This window comes from Hypanus sabinus, chromosome 6 (assembly GCF_030144855.1).
Source record: "Hypanus sabinus isolate sHypSab1 chromosome 6, sHypSab1.hap1, whole genome shotgun sequence".
In the NCBI taxonomy this organism is placed as follows: Eukaryota; Metazoa; Chordata; class Chondrichthyes; order Myliobatiformes; family Dasyatidae; genus Hypanus; species Hypanus sabinus.
Window position 1 is genome coordinate 57,600,254 of NC_082711.1, and position 23,421 is coordinate 57,623,674.

Here is a 23,421-nt window from a genome sequence, read left to right on the forward strand (position 1 = left end):
TGAATAAAAATGGATGTCACTATTATTGAAAGGTTTATTTTCTCAAGAATCTGTCCTGAGCCCAACACATTGATGCAATAATGAAGAAGGTATGGCAGTGGCCCTGCTGCATTAGAAGCTTGAGGAGATGCATTATGTCAACTCTTACAAATTTCTGTTGCTATACCATGAAGAATATTCCGACTGATTGCATCACAGCCTGGTATACAGCCTCCAATGCACAGGATCATTAACTCATCCAGCTCCATCATGGACACAACCCTCCCCATTATGAGGATATCTTCAAGAGGTGATGCCTTAAGAAGATGGTGTCTGTTATTAAAGACCACCACCCTACAGGATATACTCTCTTCTCATTACTACCATCACAGAGAGGTACAAGAGCCTGAAGACCCATACTCAATGACTGTCATGTCACATGTCAGTGATAATAAACTTGATTCTCGGTGCAACCCAAAGTCATCTCCCAAGTATAGTTATTCTCAATTAGCCTCATACCCACAGTCAGTGGGAATATCTTGGTAAAAGGAAACTGAATTTAAAATATTTATGAATTTGCCTTTATCCCTTTGTATTAAGGAATGGGTACTAAATTATCATTCTGAATCCACATGTGCAGAAACAGTTTTGTCAATCAATTATCTGAGATACATGGGAATTTTAACTATGTTTGATTCATCAGCAAGCAAAAATAAGAAGGTTGCTGCAAATAATAGACTAGACTTTATTTATTTAAGAATAATCAAAATTCTCACTTTTACAACCAGCAGCTATTTTGGAGATCTCGGAGGAAGTGTGTTGAAACCGGACTGGTGACTTAAGAAGATTTTCAGTAGGATTGAGAGAGACCAGGAGACTGGAAGAAGTTTGAGAGATGGAGGGAAATTGAGAGTGAGGATATCTCCAGTGAGTGAGAGGAGAGTTATACAATCTTCCTCTGGAGGAGTTGCATAGAAGAATCGGTCAAATTAGAGAAGTAGCAAGTTTATTTCTGCTGCCTTCCTCCTTTCTTAAAGAGTGGAGTGATATTTGCAATTTTCTAGACCTTTTTGAAAGATCATTACTACATAATCTCTACCGCTACCTCTTTTAGAACCCCAGAGTATAGTTTATCTGGTTCTTGAGTCTTGAGTCTTTCAACTTTTTAAGCATCTTCTCTCTACTAATAGTAACTGCGTCCACTTCTCTTCCCTTATACCCTTCAACATCTGGCACACTGCTAGTGACTTCCAGAGTGAAGACTGATATAAAATATTCACTTAGTTCATCTGCCATCTTCCTCTCCCCCGTTATTATTTCTGCAGCCTCATTTTCTAATGGTCCTATATTCACTCTCATCTCTTTTATTTTTTTACATACTTGAAAAAGCTTTTGCTATCCACTTTGATATAGTTTGCTAGCTTGCTTTCATACTTCATCTTTCCCCCCAATGATCCTTTTAGTTGTTCTCTCTAGGGTTTTAAAAGCTTGCCAATCCTCTGTCTTCCCACTGATTTTTGCTTTGTTGTATGCCCTTTCTTTTGCTTTTATATTAGCTTTGACTTCTTAAGTCAGCCATGGTTGTACTATTTCACCATTTGAGTATTTCTTTGTTTTTGGAATACATTTATCCTGCACCTTCCTCATTTTCCCTAGAAACTCATGCCATTGCTGCTCTGTTGTCATCCCTGCCAGCATCTCCCTCCAGTTTACTTCGGCCAACTCCTCTCTCATACCACTATAATTTTCTTTACTCCACTAAAATAATGCTATGTCCGATTTTACTTTCTCCCTATCAAATTTCAAGTTGAACTCAATCATATTGTGATCACTGCCTTTCAAGGGATCTTTTACTTTAAATTCCCTAATCACCTCCAGTTCATCACATAACACCCAATCCAGTATAGCTGATCCCCTAGTAGGCTCAACGACAAACTGCTCTAAAAAGCTATCTCATAGGCATTCAATAAACTCACTCTCATGAGATTCATTTCCAACCTGATTTTCCCAGCTGACCTGCTTGTTGAAATCTCCCATGACTATCATAACGTTGCCCATTTGACATGCCTTTTCTAATTTCTGTTGTAATCTGTGGTCCACATCCCAGCTACTGTTGGGAGGCCCGTCTATAACTGCCATCAGGGTCCTTTTACCCTTGCAGTTTCTTAAGTCAGCCCACAAGGATTCAACATCTTCCTATCCTATGGTATAACTTTCCACTGATTTGATGCCATTCTTTACTAACAGAGCCAAGCCACACTCTCTGCCTACCTTTCTATCCTTCTGGTATAATGTGTAGCCTTGGACATTCTGCTCTCAACTACAAACATTCTTCAGCCATGATTCAGTGATGGCCGCAACATCATACTTGACATTTATAATAATGCAACAAGATTCATCCACCTTATTTCTTTCTCTCTGTGCATTGAGATATAACACTTTGACTGCTGCATTTGCTACCATTTTTGATTCTGCATACTTCATGCACTGATACTCACACTTCTAACTCCTATCATCTGCCTGCCCTTCCCAACATCTCTAACAAACCTGCCTGCGAGAATATTGGTTTCCCTTGGGTTCAGGTGCAACCCGTCACTTTTGAACAAGAAGAGATCCCAATGATCCTGCTTCTCACCCATGCATTAATTTGGACAATCATTCTGCTTCTACCCTCACTGGCGTGTGGCACAGGCAGCAATTCAGAAATTACTTCCCTGGAGGTCCTGCTTCTCAGCTTTCTGCTTGGCTTTCTAAATTCTCTCTTCAGGACCTCTTTGCTTCTTTTTCCTATGTCACTGGTACTCAGTACGTACAAGGACATCTGGCTGCTCTCCCTCTCTCAGCACCTGGGAGGGAACATACCATCCGGGTGTCCTAGTCACATCCACAAAATCTCCTGTCTGTTCCCCACACCGTCCTGTTGCACCTTACATCCATCATCATGAAGTGTTTTGAGAGGCTCGGCATGAGGCATATCAAGACCCTGCTGCCCACCCTCACTGGACCCCCTGCAGTTTGCGTACCGTCCCAACCGCTCAACAGATGACACCATGGCCACCACTTTCCACCTGGCCCTAACCCACCTGTACAAAAAAGACACATACATTCGGATGCTGTTCATAGACTTCAGTTCAGCATTCAACACAATCATCCCTCAGAAACTAATTGGAAAGCTGAGCCTACTGGGCCTGAATACCTCCCTCTGCAACTGGATCCTAGACTTCCTGACTGGGAAACCTCAGTCAGTCTGGATCGGGAGCAACATCTCCAACACCATCACACTGAGCACGGGGGCTCCCCAGGGTTGCATGCTCAGTCCACTGCTGTTCACTCTGCTGACCCACGACTGTGCTGCAACACACAGCTCGAACCATATCATCAAGTTCGCTGATGACACCACCGTGGTGGGTCTCATCAGCAAGAACGACAAGTCAGCTTACAGAGAGGAGATGCAGCGGCTAACAGACTAGTGCAGAGCCAACAACCTGTCTCTTAATGTGAACAAAATGAAAGAGATGGTTGTTGACTTCAGGAGGGCACAGAGCGACCACTCCCCACTGAACATCGACGGCTCCTCGGTAGAGATCGTAAAGAGCACCAAATCTCTTGGTGTTCACCTGACGGAGAATCTCACTGGTCCCTCAACACCAGCTCCATAGCAAAGAAAGCCCAGCAGCATCTCTACTTTCTGCGAAGGCTGAGGGAAGTCCATCTCCCACCCCCATCATCATCACATTCTACAGGGGTTATATTGAGAGCATCCTGAGCAGCTGCATCACTGCCTGGTTCGGAAAGTGCACCACCTCGGATCGCAAGACCCTGCAGTGGATAGTGAGGTCAGCTGAGAAGATCATCGGGGTCTCTCTTCCCGCCATTACGGACATTTACACTACACGCTGCACCCGCAAAGGAAACAGCAATATGAAGGACCCCATGCACCCCTCATACAATCTCTTCTCCCTCCTGCCATCTGGGAAAAGGCTCCGAAGCATTCAGGCTCTCACGATCAGACTATGTAACAGTTTCTTCCCCCAAGCTATCAGACTCCTCAATACCTGAAGCCTGGACTGACACCTTTCCCTACTGTCCTGTTTATTATTTATTGTAATGCTTGCACTGTTTTTGTGCACTTTATGCAGTCCAGTGTAGGTCTGTAGTCTAGTGTAGCTTTCTCTGTTTTTTTTAATTGCGTAGTTCAGTCTAGTTTTTGTACTGTGTCATGTAACACCATGGTCCTGAAAAATGTTGTCACATTTTTACTATGCTCTGTACCAGCAGTTATGGTCGAAGTGACAATAAAAGTTGACTTGACTTGACTTGACTCTTGAATCCCCTATCACTACCACTCCCTTCTTCTCCCCCTTTCCTTTCTGCACCATAGACACATGCTCAATGCCAATAACCCAGTCTCCATGGCATTCCTCTGGGTGGTCATCCCCCACAACAGTATCCAAAATGGTATACTTAATATTGAGAGGAATGGCCACAGGGGTGCTCTGTGCTAACTGCCTATTCGCATTTCCATTTCTCCTAACAGTCACCCAGCTACTCTCCTCCAGCATCTTCGGGGTGACTGCTTCACTGTAACTCTGACTGATTATCTCCTCACTCTCCCATACAAGCCGAAGGTCATCCAACTCTGCTCCAGACCCCTAACACAGTCTTCAAGGAGCTGCAACCGGATGCACTTCATACAGATGTAGTTCCCTGGAAGCTCTGGTTTTCCCAGGACTCCAACATCTGGCATAAAGAACACTCAACAGCCATTTACTACACTAGGAAAACTAAGAGAGAACAAAAAGAAACCTTAACAGAAGCTTATCCGAAGCCAATGCCTCCTTCAAGCTGAAGCCTCCTTTGAGCCAAAGCCTGACACTCCTACTGTCACCACTAGCCACCCTGCTTGTCCTTTCTGTACTTTTAAACAAGCGTTGCCTACCTGCAAGAAACCTCGTCACTGCAGCCTGCTCCTGCTACTGACTGGGCTGTCGGATTAAGCCTGAATGCTACTAAGCTCTCCTGTTAAGCAAGCATTGCCAACCCGTGAGAAACCTTGTCACTGTGGCTTGTTCTTGCTGCTGATTTGGGCTGTCGGAATAAGCCTGAATGCCTGCAAAGCTCTTCTTTTAAACACGTGCCACTGACCTGTGAGAAACTTCATTGTTGTGGCCTGCTGGCTGTTGGAATTTGTATCTGATTTCTACTGCATTCATTAAGAGAATTTAATAACTCACTAACAATAACATTTAAAGGGCTTCAGATTCCTGGATCATTGGGGCCTCTTCTGGGGAAGGTATGACCTGTACAAAAAGGACGGGTTACACCTGAACCCAAAGGGGTCCAACATCCTAGCAGGCACATTTAATAGAGCTGTTAGGGAGGGCTTAAACTAATTTGGCAGGGGGATGGAAACCAGAGTGATAGGGTTGAGGAAGGGGAAAACAGAAATAAATCAAAGATAGCGTGCAACAGAGATTATAGAAAGAACAGGCAGGAGATGAGGCTTAATTAATTAATAAAAAGATGAGTTACAGGGCAATAGAGGCATGGTGCAGTTAAAACAGAAAGCAGCAAATACTGAATGGAAAGTGTTATATTTGAATGCACGCAGTATAAGGAATAAAATTGGCGATCTAGAAATTCAGCTACAGATTGGCAAATATGACATTGTGGCCACCTCTGAAACTTGGCTAAAGGATGACTGACGTTGGGAGCTGAACATCCAAGGATATAGGGTGTACCGGAAAGATAGGTTAGTAGGCAGAGGGGGTGGCGTGGCTCTGTGTATAAGAAATAATATTAAATCATTAGAAAGGGATGACATAAGATTGGAAGGTGTAGAGTCTCTATGGGTTGAGTTAAAAAATGGCAAGGGTAAAATGACCCTAATGGCAGTTGTATACAGGGCTCCAAACAGCAGCCGGGATGTGGATTACAAATTACAGCAGGAGATAGAAAAGGTGTGCCAGAAAGCCAATGTCATGATAATTGTTGGGGATTTTAACATGAAAGTGGATTGGGAAAACCTGGTAAGCACTGGACCTCAGAAGAGAAAATTTGTAGAATATCTAAGGGATGGCTTTTTAGAACAGCTTGTTGTTGAGCCTACTAGGGGATCAGCTGTGCTAGATTGGGTGTTGTGCAATGATCTGGAGGTGATAAAAGAGCTTAAGGTTAAGGAACCCTTAAGGAATAGTGATCACAATAATATTGAGTCTACATTGAAATTTGAGAGAGAAAAAATAAAACACAATGTGTCAGTCTTTCAGTGGAATAAAAGAAATTACAATGGCATGAGAGGGGAACTGGCAGAAGTTGACTGGAAAGGGACATTTGCAGGAAGGACAGCAGAGCAGCAATGGCTGGAATTTCTGCAAAAAATTAGGGAATTGCAAGACAGATATATTCCAAATAAGAAGAAATTTTCAATTGAAAAAGGACACTACCATGGCTGACAAGAGTAGTCAGAGCCAAAGTAAACGCAAAAGAGAGGGCATACAAGGAAGCCAGAGCTAGTGGGAAGATAGAGGATTGGTGAGCTTTTAAAAACTTGCAGAAGGAAAAGATGAATTATGAAAGGAAGCTGGTGACTAAGTATACTTAATATAGTATATATTATATAATATATTATACTTAAGACTAGTATACTTAAAGCTTTTTTTAAGTATATGAAGGGTAAAAGAGTCAAGGGTAGATATAGGACAAATACAAAATGACGCTGGAGATATTGTAATGAGAAATGCAGAGATGGCAAAGGAACTGAATGTGTATTTTGCATCAGTCTTCACAGTGGAAGACATCTGCAGAATACTGGACATTCAAGAGTGTCAGGGAAGAGAAGTTTGTGCAGTGAAAATTATGGCTGAGAAGGTGCTCAGGAAGCTTAATGGTCTGAGAATGGATAAGTCTGGATCTGATGGAATGCACAGTTGGGTTCTGAAGGGAGTAGCTGGAGATTTTGCGGTGGTATTGACAATGATCTTTCAAGAATCGATAGGTTCTGGCATTGTACTGGATGACTGGAAAATTGCAAATGTTACTCTGCTATTTAAGAAGGGTGGGAGGCAGCAGAAAGGAACCTATAGACCAGTTAGCCTGACATTAGTTGTTGGAATCAATTGTTAGGGATGAGATTATGGAGTACCTGGAGGCACATGACAAGATAAGCCAAAGCCAGCATGGTTTCCTGAAGGAGAAATCCTGCCTGACAAGCCTACTACAATTCTTTGAGGAAATTACAAACAGGGTAGACAAAGGAGATGCAGTAGACGTGGTGTACTTGGATTTTCAGAACAACATGCCACACATGAGGCTGCTTAGCAAGGTAAGAGCCCATGGAACTACAGGGAAGTTACTAGCATGGGTTGAACATAGGCTGGTCAGCAGAAAACAGAGAATGGGAATAAAGAGATCCTATTCTGGCTGGCTGCCAGCTACCAGTGGAGTTCCACGGGGGTTGGCGTTGGCACCACTGCTTTTTACGATGTATGTCAATGATTTGAACTACGATATTAATGGATTTGTGGCTAAATTTGCTGATGATACAAAGATAGGCGGATTAGCAGGTAGTGTTGAGGAAACAGAGAGACTTAGATAGTTCAGGGGAATGAGCAAAGAAGTGGCAAATGTAATACAATGTTGGAAAGTGTATGGTCATGCACTTTAGTGGAAGAAATAAATGGGCAGACTATTATTTAGGTGGGGAGAGAATTCAAGATGCAAAGGGACGAGAGTCCTTGTGCAAGATACAGGTTGTGTCGGTTGTGAAGAAGGTGAATGCAATGTTGGCATTTATTTCTAGAAGTATAGAATATAAGAGCAGGGGTGTGATGTTGAGATAAGGCTCTCGTAAGATCACACTTGGAGAATTGTGTACCATTTTGGGCTCCTTATTTTAGAAAGGATATACTGACATTGGAGAGGGTTCAGAGAAGATTCATGAGAATGATTCCAGGAATAAAAGAGTTACTGTATGAGGAACATCTGGCAGCTCTTGGCTGTATTCCCTGGAGCTCAGGAGAATGGGGGGCAATCTCATAGAAACATTCCAAATGTTAAAAGGCCTGAACAGATTAGATAAGAAAAAAGTTATTTCCCATGGTCGGGGATTCTAGGACAAGAGGGCATGACTTCAGGATTGAAGGACCTCCTTTTAGAATGAGATGCAGAGGAATTGCTTTAGTCAGATGGTGGTAAATCCGTGGAATTTGTTGCCACAAGCTGCTGTGGAGGCCAAGTCATTGGGTCTATTTAAGGCCGAGATAGATAGGTTCTTGATTTGCCAGGGCATCAAAGGGTGAAGGCAGGGGAGTAGGGATGACTGGAAGAATTGAATCAGCCCTGATTGAATGGCAGAGCAGACTCGATGGGCTGAATGGCCTACTTCTAATCCGATCTCTTATAGTCGTATGGTATTAATGGAAATCACTGCCTGAATGGATGTTGGAGGTAGAAATAAAAGGGTAATAAAAATTACATATCTTTGGAGAAAGTCTTGTTTCTCAACCCTAACTTATTTTTTCTTGCTAAGGGCTTAATAGGTCAAATAATAGCATTTTTCATTAATAATCATCAGGATTGAAGAAGTTGGAATGATGTGATTTGACTTTAGAAAAAATGTAGTAGGATTCAGATCTCTCAGGGACTGATATTTTTAATGCCTTTAGAATTTATGATACAAAATTAGGAGAGAAAAATATTAGTGAAAGAAATATGTATTTGTACAACACATACAGTAGTTAGCCAATGTACTGTATCTCATAACAGATTAAAATTTAGTTTAATATCAATTATGGAATCCTTTCCAAAATGATGACAGAGTGGGATGCTTGTATATTCATGGATCAGTTTCTTGGCCATTCAGTGAAAAACATAACAAATTAATCAGTAATTATAAACTAAAGAAATCTACTTTTTATTTCTATTGCAGGTGTTGTATTGTTGGATGTTGTACAACCGAGAACAGTTTCCTTGAAATGGGAGGCATTTTCCTTCTCCTGGATTTGCTTGAAGTAAGAATTCAAATTGAATGTTACTGTTTCTTGAATAAAGATCTGGTGACTGTGAGTTCAAATAACCCTACGACAAATTGAGAATTTTAAATTTATTTCAAAGTATCAGTAAAGAGAAAAGTGCTGTCAGTAAATGTAACGAGGCCATTGATTGTCTTACATTATTAACTAGATCACTTATATGAAACTGTTGTTTAAGAAGGATGAAAATAGATGGAGAAACTGCAGTGCAGTCAGCCTATCATTAGTGACAAAATAAAACATTCTGAAAGACTAGGTAAATGATCATCAATAAAGCTATGATGTAAGGTAATAGGTAGAAAGATTAAAAGAAGTCATGCGGAGAAGTATCAGGTGAGCATTTGATGGGCCATAGTCCAAAGGTTACAGACTGAAGACGCATAAGAATGAAGATTCTGGAACCTGGAGCAAAATGCAAACTGCTGGACGAACTTAGTGGATCAATGGATCAAACAGCATCTGTGAAAGCAAAGGAATGATCAGTGTTTGGGGCTGAGTTCCTGCACTAAGACTGGCTTTCTTGGTTCCTCATTCACATTTCTAGTGAGAACTTAAAAGATGAACTTAACAGGCAGGAAGTGAGTGTTTTTAACTCCAGCAGTAGCTCTAGTGAGAACAATCCCTTTAACTAACACAAAACTAGACTTTAAATTTCCATTTTAGACATGCCTCAGTATTCAAATTCCATGCCAACTGGGGGTCTCCTAAGTGTGGCGGAGTTGCAAATTGATAGGAGCATTGAACATCTAGATGTGGTGACTGCCCATTGTACTTCGCAATTTTTTTGAAAGATCTATTACATAGTATTACACAATACAATATTATCTCCAAGTCATTGGCTCTTTTTCAGTGTATATGGACCTGGTGGATTGAAAACTTTGCATATGCACCATTATAATATCATGAAATGACATGTAAACTATTTAATTGGGTTAAACCACAAACTAAGTAGTATATAGCTTTGTCATGACAATAGATATGGGTAAATGGCAATAAGTGCTACTCTTGCCCGTGATGGTTTCATTCCAAGAATTCTAAAGTGTTATGAGATCATGTTCATGATATTTTTATTGCACAATATAAAATGACAGTTCTTAATATGAAAAATACTCAATGTATTTACATGTAGAATATACCTTCATCAAAAAGAACAAAGTAAAAATATTTCTTTTGAAAGTGCAGGATAATAGAATGATAAACTATAGCAGTTAGCCTAAAACTTTACAGGACCAGACACTTGGATTCTAACGCGCCCTGTTGTCCGTAAGGAGTATGCACGTTCTCCCCATGGCTATGTGGATTGCCTTCAGGTGCTTTGGTTTTCTCGCACATGTCAAATATGTATGGGTTAAGGTTAGTAAATTATGGATATGCTATGTTGGTGCCGAAAGCATGGTGACACATGCAGGCTGTCCCCAACATATCCTCAGGATCAGTGAATTGTTGACGTAAATGACTGTATGTTTCAATGAACATGTGATGAATAAAACTAATCTTTATCTTTGAAGAAGGCTTCTTAGTTTTTAATACATAATGAGTATAACATAAATACATAAGAACATTTAGTTCAGGAGACAGGGAGGAATTGAAACGCGTGCAGAGGGAGCTAAAGGAGAAGATCAAGGTGGCTAAGGAGGAATACAGCTAAAGAACAAGCTTGGACGGAGTAGCACATGGGAGGTGTGGAGGGGCATAAAGAACATCACTGCCTTCATTTAGCCTAGTTGTGGAGCCTTGGAATGCAGCCGGGAATGGGCTAATGAGTTAAACCAATCCTTCAATAGGTTTGACAATTGCCCTCCTTTTCTCATGCCCCTCAGCACAATAGCCCAGATGCTGAGGCACTCCATGCTCCTTCAGCACCAACACCTTCCCTCTTGCCTCCTCCCTCCTCCAGTTCAACAAGTGGATGAACAACACAGGCTACCACTGTCTACACTCCTTCCTTCCCCTGAACCTTCCAACCACACCTTCACCTATCAACTGCTACTGTCCTGATCTTCACCTACCCCAATCTCCACCTTCTACTCACTCCTCAGTCATCATGGACTCACCTTCACTACTGTGCAGGTGAGAAGGACTCTAGGGAAGCTTAGGCATGGCAAAGCATTGGGACCAGATGGTGTGAACCCCAAGATCCTGAAGGAGTGTGCTAAGCAGCTGTGTGGAGTTCTCCAGCACATTTTCAGATTGAGTCCCAGCCTGGAAAGGGTGTGGAAGACATGTGAGGTCCCATTACCCAAGAAGGGCCAACTGAAAGTCTTAAATGACTACCATCCTGTGGCCCTGACCTCACACATCATTGAAGACCCTAGAAAGGCTGGTCCTGGCTCATCTCCGAGCCCTGGTCAGATCAGCCTCCGATCCCTGCAGTTTGCCTACCAGGAGCACACTTGAGTCAATGATGCTGTCATCTACCTGCTGAACAGAACCTGCTCCCATTTAGATAAGCAGAGCAACCCTGTGAGGAGCATATTTTTATGATTTTTCTAGTGCCTTCAATACTATACAGCCCTCATTGCTGGGGGAAAAGCTCTGTTCAATGCAGGTTGGCACTTCCGTTTTATCCTGGATAATGGTCTACCTGACTAGTAGACCACAGGTTGTGTGTCAGACATGGCTATAAGCAGCAATGGGGACCCACAGGAGACTGTATTGGCTCCCTTCCTGTTTACCCTGTATACCTCAGACTTTAGATACACCACTAAGTCAGGTCATCTGTAGAAATGATGGGCTTTAGGAAGATCAAGCCTGCGCTGCTCCCTGTTACTATTGATGTTGAGGATGTGGTGAGGACCTACAAGTACCTGGGATGCCTCTGGATGACAGACTTGAGTGAAGCAACAACACAGAGGCTGTGTACAAGAAGGGCCAGTGTTGCTTCTACTTCCTGAGGAGACTGGGATCCTTTGGAGTGTGCAGGTCTCTTCTTCACATGTTCTACCAGTATGTTGTTGTCAGTACAATCTTCTAGGTGGTAGTGTGCTGGGGCAATGGCATCAACATGGGTGATGCCAACAGGCTCAATAAACTGATTAAAAAGGCTGGCTCAGTTTTAGGAGTCATACTGGACATGCTGCAGGTTCTGGTAGAACAAAGGACCCTCCAGAAAATCCTGGCAATTCTGGACAAAGTTTCTCACCCTCTGCATACCACCTTGGCTGAACGGAGGAGCACTTTCAGTAATAAACTAAGACAACTGTCCTGCTTCAAAGAGTGTTATACAAGGTCATTCTTACTCACAGCCAATAGGCTCTATAATGAGTCAACCTATAACCAGGAAAGTGATCTTGTAATCTTTGATTTGTAAATCTTGTGCCTCTTATTTTTAAAGTAACTTGTTTTATTCTTTTTTTACTTCTCTTCTCATATTTATATATCTGTGCACTTAGAATGCTACTGTGAAACTGTAATTTTCCCTGGGTCACTGAAGTATCATCTATCATCTTTTGCTTGCTTTCATGCATTAATCCAATTCATTTTTGAAAGCCATATTTAAATATACTACAGCACACTGTTGGTCACTGTATTCCAGATACAAGCTCCTCATGATAAGTGACCTAAGTCTCTGTCTTGTAACTCTCAGCCCTTTCACTATTAGGAACACTTTAAAGTTAACATTAGGCCCATCTAAAGTGCACCAGAAATTGACTGTCAGAAGAATGCTTGAAAGCTGTGGCAAAACTTGAATGCTATCACCTCCCTGAAAAATAAAATCAAGTGACACATGCGACAATAAGGTTTCACTCCCATTTGAGCTCAATGCTCACTTTAACCGACAGAACATAGAGGCACCTTCATAATCTCCCACAGTGTACGATGACCATATGATTTCAGTCTCTGAGGCCAATGTAAAAGCTTCCTTCAGGAGGGTGAACACATGGAAAGCATCCATAGTCAGAGTATCTGGTTGAATACTGAAGACCTGGCTAATTGACTGGCTGGAGTGTTTACTGATACCTTTACCCTCTTGCTTCTGCAGTCTGAGATACCCACCTGCTTCAATCATACCGATACTTAAGAATATTGTAACCTACCCTAAGGACTATCATCCAGTAGCACTTACATCTACTGTGATGAAATGTTTTGAGAGGTTGGTGATGAAACATATCAACTTCAGCCTGAGGAATAACTTGGATTCTTACCAGTTTGCCTACCAGCACAATAGGTCAACAGTAGATACCATTTAATTCGCTCTTCACTCAGCCCTGGCGCACACAGACAGTGAAGATGCATACATCAGGATGTTCTTAATTGACCACACCTCGGCAGTCAACACCATCATAATCAATAGTCTCCAAGACTTAGCCCTCAATACTTCCTTGACAAATGGATCCTCAATTTCCTCAACTTGCAGACTCCAGTCAGTTTGGATTGGCAACAACATCTCCTCCCCCCACAAGTTCCATCAGCACAGGTGCACCACAAGGCTGTGTGTTTAGATCCATGTTGTGCTTGCTTTAGACTTATGAAGGTGAGATTAAGTGCAGCTCCAATACCATATTTAAGTGTGCTGATGATACCTCTGTTATTGGCCGAATCAAAGGTAATTACAAATCAGCATATTGGAGGTAGATTGAAGATCTGGCTGAATGGTGCTAAAATAACAACCTCTCACTTAACACCAGAAAAAGCAAAGAGCTGATTATTGACTACAGGAAGAGGAAACCAAAGGTCAGTGAGTTCTCATCGTGGGATCAGAAATTGAGAGTGTCAGTAACATTAAGTTCTTCAGGGTTATCATTTCAAAGCATTTGTCCTGGGTCCAGCTTGTAAGTGCCATTGCAAAGAAGGCACAGCAGCACCTCTTTTTTAGAAGTTTGTGAAGATTCAGTATGTCATCTAAAATTTTGAAGAGCTTCTATAAATGTGTGGTGGACAGTATACTGACTAGTTGTGTCATGACCTGGTATGGAAGCACCAAAGTCCTTGAATGTAAAAGCCTACAAAAGATAGTAGATGCAGCAGTTAAAGCCCTCTCTATCATCGAGCACCTCTACAAGGGGCACTGTTGCAGAACAGCAATGTTCAACATCAAGGACCCCCCATTATCCAGGCCATGCTCTCTTCTGGTTTTGCAATCTAAGAGGAGGTACAGGAGCCTTAGGACCCACACCATCAGGCTCAGGAACAGTTATTACCTCTCAACCATCATTTTCCTGAATCTGAGAGTGGATAACTTCACTCACCCCAACAGGAAGCTGAATTCTACAGCCTATGGGCTCACTTTCAAGGACTTTACAACTCCGGTTCTCAATATTATACAATATTTTCTTTTTCTTTTTGTATTTGCACAGTTTGTTGTCTTTTTGTCAATTTGCTGGTTGGTTGTCCATCTTCATGTGTAGTTTTTCAATGATTCTGTTTTGTATTTTCTGTGACTGCATGCCTGTGAGTCTCAGGCTAGTATTTGGTAACATGTATATACTTTGATAATAAATTTACTTTGTATTTTGAATTTTGCAGTGATCAGTAAAACACAAAGTTTCCCATTATGACCAAACCAGTCTCTCAAAGATGCATCACCATTACAGGAAATAAAAATTGCAGATGATGGAAACCTGAAATGTAAATAGAATATGTGGGAAGCACTGAGCAGGCCAGAGAACACTGGTTGAAAGAAAAGCAGAGTTATCATTTCAACTTAAAGATCTTTCTATGCATACTACATACTGTTGTATGTTTCTAGCATCTTCTGTCTTTTAGCAGCATTGGTACAGTTCAACATTCACTAAGGTGCTCTAACTCAGAATTCTGTTGTGTCGTTTGTATGCTTTCTGATCTTTTATTCATGCTTACTACATCTGCTAATATACATTTTATTGCTAATAGTGTATTAGCTCATTCATTGTTATCTGCATTACAGGTACTATTCCAAGGAATCTCTGTATAAATGGTGTTGGTAAATTGAGATACAGTGACAAATTTTGTGTAATAATTTAACACAATCAAATGTGTAGATGGTGATGGAGCCACCAGAAGCAAAAAGTAGAAAAAATAAAAGATTTGCCTTAATTTTTAACTGCCAATTTGAAAAAAAATATATAGAAGTATGAAATGATAATGAACAGAATTAACTGCATCTTAAGTACAATTAGCATATAGAATTAATTTAGCAAGTATTGAATACTAATGAGGGTGAATTTGTTATTTTTTTAATGGCACTCTACCTGATTATTTGCATTAAATCAAGGAAGTGCTTAGGTGGATGCTCAAGTGTCATTCTCAAATGAAATTACCAGAAAGGAATTTTGATGCTGGTAATTAGCATTTCTCAGTTAGCCTCATAATAATAATAAGTAGATGCAACATGGGATTTTATTTGTTTGCTATAAGCAAATAATTATATTATCTTTATAGATTTTTGATTGTACATTTATATTTGAAGGATGGTAGAAGTATAAATATTTTAAGTTCTTTTCCTGGATCTCAGAAAGCATTTGTTATTTTTCTTTGAAGCATTTTGCCACTATTTCTGTACAAAAAGCATTAATAACTTACAAACAAGAGTCGTGACAATGTAACAAAGGAACAGCTCTTCAGGCTACAATGCACATGTCATACATTGGATAAGGATCTATACCTATTCCATTTGCCAGCACTTGAGCCATTTATGCTTTGGAAATTCAAATATCTGTCTGGTTAATTAAATATTGTGAAAGTTCATACTTTAGTAACCCACTCAGGCAATGGGTTCCAGATTCCAACCTTCCATCCACCATTTGGGTGAAAATGTTCTTCTGATCTCTTCCAAACTATTCCCATCCACACTGCCCCTGTCCTAAATTTATGACCTTGAGTTTTTGATATCTCTGTTATGAGGAAAAGTTTTCTACAACCTACTCTGTCCACTTTTCCTCCTGTCCTCATCTTGTATTTTAATAACCCTTAATCAGGACCCCCTGTAATCAAAATCGGAATCAGAATCAGGTTTAATATCATTGGCATTTGTCACAAAATTTGTTGTCTTTGTAGCAGCAGTACAGTGCAGTACATAAAAAACTATAAATTACAATAAGAAAATATTAAAGAAATAAATAAGCAACACAAAAAGAGCCACAAATAATGAGGTAGTATTCACAGATTGGTTTATTGCCCATTAAGAAATCTGATGGCAGAGGAGAAAAAGCTGTTCCTAAAATGTTGAGTCTGTCTGCAGGGTCCTGTACCTCCTCCCTGATGGTAGCAATGAGAAGACGGTATGTTCTGGGGTCCTTAATGATGGATGCTGCCTTTTTAAGGCATTATCTTTTGAAGACATTCTTGATGCTGGGAAGGGTAGCACCCAGAATGGAGCTGGCCGAGTTTGCAAACTTCTGTAGCGTTTTCTAATCCCGTGCCATGACCCTCCCATACTAGACTGTGATGTAATCAATTAGAATGCTCTCCACGGTACATCTGTAGAGATTAGTGAGTGTCTTTGGTGACTCCTCAAATATTTCTGCCGACTGCCATTTTTGTAATTTTATCAATATGTTGGTCCAGGATAGATCTTCTGAGATGTTGTTACCCAGGAACTTGAACTTGAAACTGCTCATGCTTTTCCACTGCTGACTCCTCGATGAGAATTAGTGGGGGTTCCTTTGACTTCCTTTTCCTGTAGCGTGCAATCAATTCCTTGTTTTTTTCTGATGTTGAGTGCAAGGTTATTGTTGTGTCCCCACTCAACCAGCTCATCTAGCTCACTCCTCCATGCCTTCTTGTCACCATTTGAGATTCTGCCAGCAACAGTTGTGTCATCAGCAAATTTATATAGTGTGTCATGGGTGAAGAGAGAGTAATGAAATACTCTAACCCAGGAAACATCCTAGTGAAATCCTTCGAAACCTCTTTAGTGTAATGATATTTTTCTTAATAGTGGGATAACCGGAAGTGTATTCAACACTCCAGCAGTGACCTTACCAATATTTTATATATAGTATTTGTACCATAATCTTTCCGTTCCTATATTCTGTGCCCAAGCTAATGAAGGCTTGTGTCCTGTTTACTTTCTTCACTGTCTTATCTATCTGAGACTTGTAGCTATGGTCCTCATTGCTCTTTAGGACCTTACCATTCATTGTGCATGCCTTACCCACAGTAGTACACTCAGAGTACTGCTGTTCACTCTTTTTAGGATTAAATTCCATCTGCCATGTCTCTGTCCATTTTAGCAACTGGGCAGTACCTTCCTTGAACCTAAGATAATTAACCTCGTCAATAACAGTATCAATTTTCATGTTGTCTACCAATTTATGAACCATATCCTACATTCAGATCCAAATTTTTGTTGTATATGTCAAACAGTAACTAATTCCTATTGTATACCATGGGTCACAGACTTTCAATCACAAAACAATCTTCCTTTGTTACCCTCTGCTGACTATTTTAAAGCCAATTGTAGATTCAATTTGTCATATTGTCTTGGATCTCATGGGCTTTGACCAAATTTTCCTGTGAGACTTTGTAAGAGACCTTAGTGAGGACCATGCAGACTATAAACTAGGTAAGTTTAGCTTTTTGAAGAAAGTAGGTATACAAGATGTTTCTGTAAATGAAAAATAATTAGGCAATTAAACCTGTTGATAAAGGTAAAATAATATACTCAGTAATTGAGTAATCTGCTAATTTAATATTAAACATTATTATTTGAATGGTTTCAAATGGAATTTTTATGTTTTTTTTCTGTAAAGTCAAGCTCAGAGCGCATACATAATTTGATACTTGGAACATTGCTTGAGTTATGTGAAAATTCCAGAACAATCTGTCACATAAAAGTGTGGCGTGGAAAAAATGATTCTACCGCACCTTGCCTTCTACTGCATCTTTGGAGGCACATAGAGAAAGAAATGCGAGTCAAGCGGGATGAACATGGAAGGATTTTAGGTAAATGTATTTGGAAAATATTCTGTAATGTTATTCAAAATATTAGTGTAGTTTCCTAAAATTCCTTATCAGTAATATAAATGAGAACCATGAAAACAATGCCAGAAATTAAGATTTTGAATCTGTTTTTTATCTAGTTATTTTAGCATTATTAGTCAACATCTATTAGAGCAGAATATTTATTAAGGAAATATATGCTTGAGCTATTTCACACTCTACCATCTTAATAGCTTTGCAACAATTATAATGCAGTTGTTCACTTGTTCACCTATCATGTTAGTCAGTCTCTGTCAAAAAATTACTGTTGGCTCAGAAATGATAGAGCACTTTGGGAACCAGAGGTCCAATGTCACCAAGAATATTATGTTCATCAAACTCCAAATTACTTGTATTTTCAGCTGTACATTCAGATCTACTCTTTGACAAACCTGCTTTTAGATCAAAAAGAAAAGAACAAGATATAATTTTCACTTACACAGCAGATTGAAATGGCACATTTTACATCATCGGATATTTCAGATCCCTTTGCAGCCAATAAAGTACATTTGAGGCATAGTCACTTCTTTTGTAGGTAAGCATAACAGCCAAAGTATGTACAATGAAATATAACAAACTCAGTAATCAAAAGACTTGTATGGAAAGAAAAGCATTGACCAGGAGATTGATTCCCTTACTCCTTCTTTTACTAATGCATTGGATTATATTGCATTGACCTGAAAGTAAAGGAGGGATTCTACTTAGTGTGTCCTCTAATGGATCACATTTCTGATATTGTTGCGTTCGCTATATGCTTATATGTTAGCAGTTCTGGCTACTCAACCCACATTTGACTAAGGTGAATATTTGAAGGCTGAACAAAGTTATACACAGCTATCTGGGTATGCCCACAGTTGTCTGCCTTTATCACTTGTGGTTTCTAAATCTTTACATCCTCTATAGGAGTTTGAGTTATGTTCAAAATTTGTGACAATGATTATTGTACCTATGAAGGTGACCACAAATTTAATTGAAAATTCCAAGTTTTCTTGAGGAATTAACCTTAGTCAAGTAGTGATGCACCATCAATAACTCACACTGAGACGTAGGCGAGATATCGGCTTTTATTGACTGGAAGAAGGAACCAGGAGTGAGTGTCTATCATACAAGGTCTTGGAGACTGAGGCCGAGCGTCAGGCCGCAGGTCTCCTTTATACAGGGGCCTGTGGGAGGAGCCACAGGAGCAGTCAGCAGGGGCGTGTCCCGACAGGCACATAGTTCACCACAAGTAGGTAAGCATCAATCCATTGTAAGGTTCACAATGCTTTGTTTGCAAGAATGCATTTGGCCAGTGTAGCCAGTGCACAAGTGCTTGTTCCATATACCTACCACTCTCTGTGTGGGGGGGGAAAGGTCCTCACAAGTCCTCTTTAAATCTTTTCTCTCTCACTTTGAACCTATGTCCTCAAGTTTTAGTCTCTGCTGTCCTGGTAAAATTGACTGTGACAACCCACTTTTACTTTGTCTTCTCATGACTTTACATATGTCTATAAGATTTCCCATTCATTCTCCCTTAATGTAGGGGAAGTAGTCCCAGCTTATTTAGATTCTACTTTGGCCGTCCAGACCTAACAACATTCTTGTGAAATATTTCTGCAACTTTGCTCACTTCATCACAGGCTTCCTTCAGTTTAGAACTGCAAACATAATAAAGATGACAAGAATTCATTTAGGACCTCACCCATATTGCCAGGCTCCACACACAAATTAACCTCTCGATCCCTAAGGTGACGTTCTCTTTTCTTGGCTACCGTTGCTGGTTATACACACATAAAAGTCTTGGGCTTCTTCTTAATCTTATTTCCCAAAGATATTTCCATTATTACTTTATGCTCTCCTAATTATTTCTGATATTCTCTCTTATCAACAATCAATTCTGTCTGAGTTTCCATTAAATATACATTAAGTACCCTTTATGCCAGCCATTATCCACTCCCACCATCTCTGCTACCTAGACTTTGGTTCCCAGATCTGCAACAGTAACTGTCTTTTCTCAGAACTTTTATTCCATAAAAATAAGCGGTGATACCGAAATAAGTGTCATTAAGATTAAACAACTGAATAATGGGTATAGCATATCCAAATATTTAAAAACCTTCATTTTAGAAAGCAATTAAATTATAGATTAGAGTCATTGTTTAGTGTGCTATGAGATAACCTTGTGGATAGCTTCATTCACCATTACTTTGAAGCAATTCTACAATCTACAGACTCACTTTCAAGGACTCTTTACAATTTGTGTTCTCAGTATTATTTGTTATTTGCAGTTTGTCTTTTGCACATTTGCTGTTTGCCAGTCTTTATCTGTTTATGTATAGATTTTTGTTAAATTCTTTTTGTATTTTTTCCCCTGTAAATGCCTGCAGGGAAATGAATCTCCAGGTAGTACATAATTTGATAATAAGTTTATTTTGAACTCTGAGATCTAAACGTTTAGTACATTCCCCTAGTAAAGAAGTCTTGACTTGAAATCCATCCTTGGTCATTAGCAATAAATAGCATATGGTATTAGCAATGCATAGCACTCTGTTGCCAAAATCCAGTCAATGGAACTACATTTTACCAGTGAGTGGAACACTTATGTCTTATCTCATGTAAGTTTTATGAGATATAATTATTGCCAAAATGAAATAGTAGGCCAGGACTATTTTAATGCATCCTCCATCTGTTATGTTATCTAATGAACAAAAATCTAATTATTTGAAACAAATTAGATGAATTTACTTAATTTCCCTTTAAATTGTCTATTCCCATTAGAACCATTAGATTAAAGGACATTAAAATGGACTCATATTCTGTATTATTTAAAATTTCTCTTTAGTTTTAGATGTCTTTGATGCATAAAGAAGTGCTAACATTTTATGTCGTGTTATCATATCCTCAGGACATTCCAAACCAATAATTTACCTCTTCAAAAACAAATCGAAGCAAAATACATTTGTTTTTTTATGAGTTGTCATATCCTTTCAGGATCTGAATGTGCTCCACTATTAAAGAATTTACATTTTAACTGCTGTTATGTAGATAAATTTTAAGTCAATTTGTGCATAGCAAGGTCCAATTTATGCCCAGATTATTAGAAGAGCTACTACTTTTTTTAAAGAATACTAAAACAAATGTTCATTTGAACAGGAAAAGAAGAGCTCAATTTAGTGTCACATTCAGAATATATTGATATTGTAATCACTCAGTCCTGCATGAAATAGTCAAAAAGTTTTCATCTTGAATTTGTATCTTTCTGATTCTTCTCAGGAACTTCAAGTTAATGATGGGCTAGAGTGTATTTTTAGCCCAGTTGATTGGACATTGAAGAGCCAAATTTTTGGTCTAGAGTTCACAGAAATATTAAGCAAAATTATTCAAACCATTAACAAAAAAATTAAACAACTTCTTTCTTTCTAAAGAATTGCCTTATTTCCGGTGTCTATGCATCTGCACAGTTGTAATGGGCATAATTTAATTTTGAAGAATTATTTTACATTTGTGTTTGACATACACCATTTAAATGCCAGCTGTGATTTATCCATCTTTATGAATCTTTATGAATCACAGTGATTGTTTTCTCAAAGCTATCAAATCCATAATTTAAACAACTGGCTTTTTCTTATTTATATTTTTTCAAATAAGTAGAATCATAAGAGTTTTGCAGCAAAACAACATGCCCTGTGGCCCATCAACAAATTTGCCTATTTGCACTAATTCCATTTGCCTGCATTAGGTCCATATCATTCTACACCTTGCCCAGTTAAATACCCATGTAGATGTCTCTTAAATGTAATGATTGTGGCACATTTTCTGGTAGGGAGTTCCCAGAATCAACTACTGTCTATGTAACAATGAATGCCATTAAGTCTCCTTAAAATTCCTTCCTCTCACAAGCCTATGCCCTCTTGATTTTTGATACCACTACCACAGGAATAAAGATACTAACTGAACTATCTATGCCTCTTAAAATTTTACGTCTCTCTCAGGTCATCCCTCAGCCTACTTTACTTCAGTGAAAACAAATACAGCCTATTCAATCTTCCTCCTTAACTAAAGTGCTTCAATCCAGCCAACATCTTGATGAATATTCTCTGCACTTTCACCTGCCCAACTACATCCTGCCTTTAGTGTAAGACTGGAACTGAATACATTAATCCACATGGAAATTTCTGAAAAGTTGATGTTGAGATATATATATCTGGACATCAACAGTATCACTGTAAAATGATACAGACTTTCTTTCCTTAAATTAACCTCAGTCAAATTAATTGTCCCAATGCTCTGTCCTTATGGCATCAGATAATAACTGCTTAGATTAGTTTACTTCTTTGTAACCAACTAGTTTTCTGGAACAGGGGGTCATGTCTGACAAATCTTTTGGTGTCTTTTGAAGAGACAGTAAGGGGATAGATGAAGGCGGGGCAGTGAATGTTTTCTATATGGACTTTAGCAAGGCCTTTGATAAGGTCTTGCATGGCTGGCTGATCTGAAAGATAGGGTCACATGTGAGCTAGCGAGGTGGATTCAGAACTAGCTTGTTGATAGGAAGTGTGGGGGGTGGGAGATATTTGAAGGTCAATTCTTCATCTGGTACCCTGTACCTTAGGGTGCCACAAGGATTAGTGTTGTGACTTCTGTTAAATGATTGGGATGTGAATGTACTGTTTATGGCACAGTTAGCAAGTTCGCTGATGATACTAAATTTGGGGGTCTTGTTGATAGTGAAACAGGTTATATTGATTTACAGAGAGATCTTGAACAATTAGGGAAATGTACTGAGGAATGGCAAATAAATTTCAACTTGGTTAAGTGTGAAGTGATGCATTTTGTATAGTCTAACCAGAATAGGACTTGCATTGAAAGATAGGGCACTGACGAAGGTTGTGGAATAGAGGGACCTTGGAGAACAAATGCTCAGTTCATTTCAAGCAGCTGTGCAAGTGGACAAGATGGTAAAAAAGGCTTTTAGCATGCTGGCCATCAATCAGGACATCAAATTTATGAATAAGGACATGTTGCAGTTATACAAGTCATTAGTGAGATTGCATTTGGAGTATTGTGTACAATTTTGGTCACCCTTTTATAGGAAACATTCTGTCAAGATGGAGAGGGTGCAGAAGAGATGGACAAGGTGCTGCCTGGATTAGAGGGCTTGAGTTATAGGGTGAGATTGGATGGATCTTTATTCCTTGAAGTGTAGGAGAATGGGAGATGGTCATAGTCTTTTCCCAGGGTTGAGGAGCCCAAAACTAGAGGACACAGATACAAGATGAGAGGGGAGAGATTTAAAAGAGAGCTGAAAGCTAACTTCTTTGCACAAAGGGTGATGAGTACCTGGAATGAGTTCCCAGAAAAAGTGGTTGAGGCGGGTACAATTGCAACATTTAAGAGGCATTTGGAGAGATGTATGTAAGGAAAGAACTGTGAGGGCTATGGGTCAAATCCTGGCAACTGGGTCTGCAGGGATACTGCTGTGGTCAGCATGAACCAGTGGGCTGAAGGGTCTGTTTCCATGTTGCGTTAC

At 39.7% G+C, this 23,421-nt stretch overlaps 1 protein-coding gene across 1 annotated transcript in view; it reads left to right on the forward strand.

Moving 5' to 3' along the window:
* The window catches only part of LOC132395496 (cilia- and flagella-associated protein 69-like), a 136,694-nt gene that overhangs the window by 78,277 nt on the left and 34,996 nt on the right, over nt 1-23,421 (forward strand). Inside the window, exons 16-17 of the mRNA XM_059972202.1 lie at nt 8,909-8,990; nt 17,684-17,876. Of these exons, the coding sequence (XP_059828185.1) occupies nt 8,909-8,990; nt 17,684-17,876 (275 nt within the window). The remainder of the gene's footprint in view (nt 1-8,908; nt 8,991-17,683; nt 17,877-23,421) is intronic.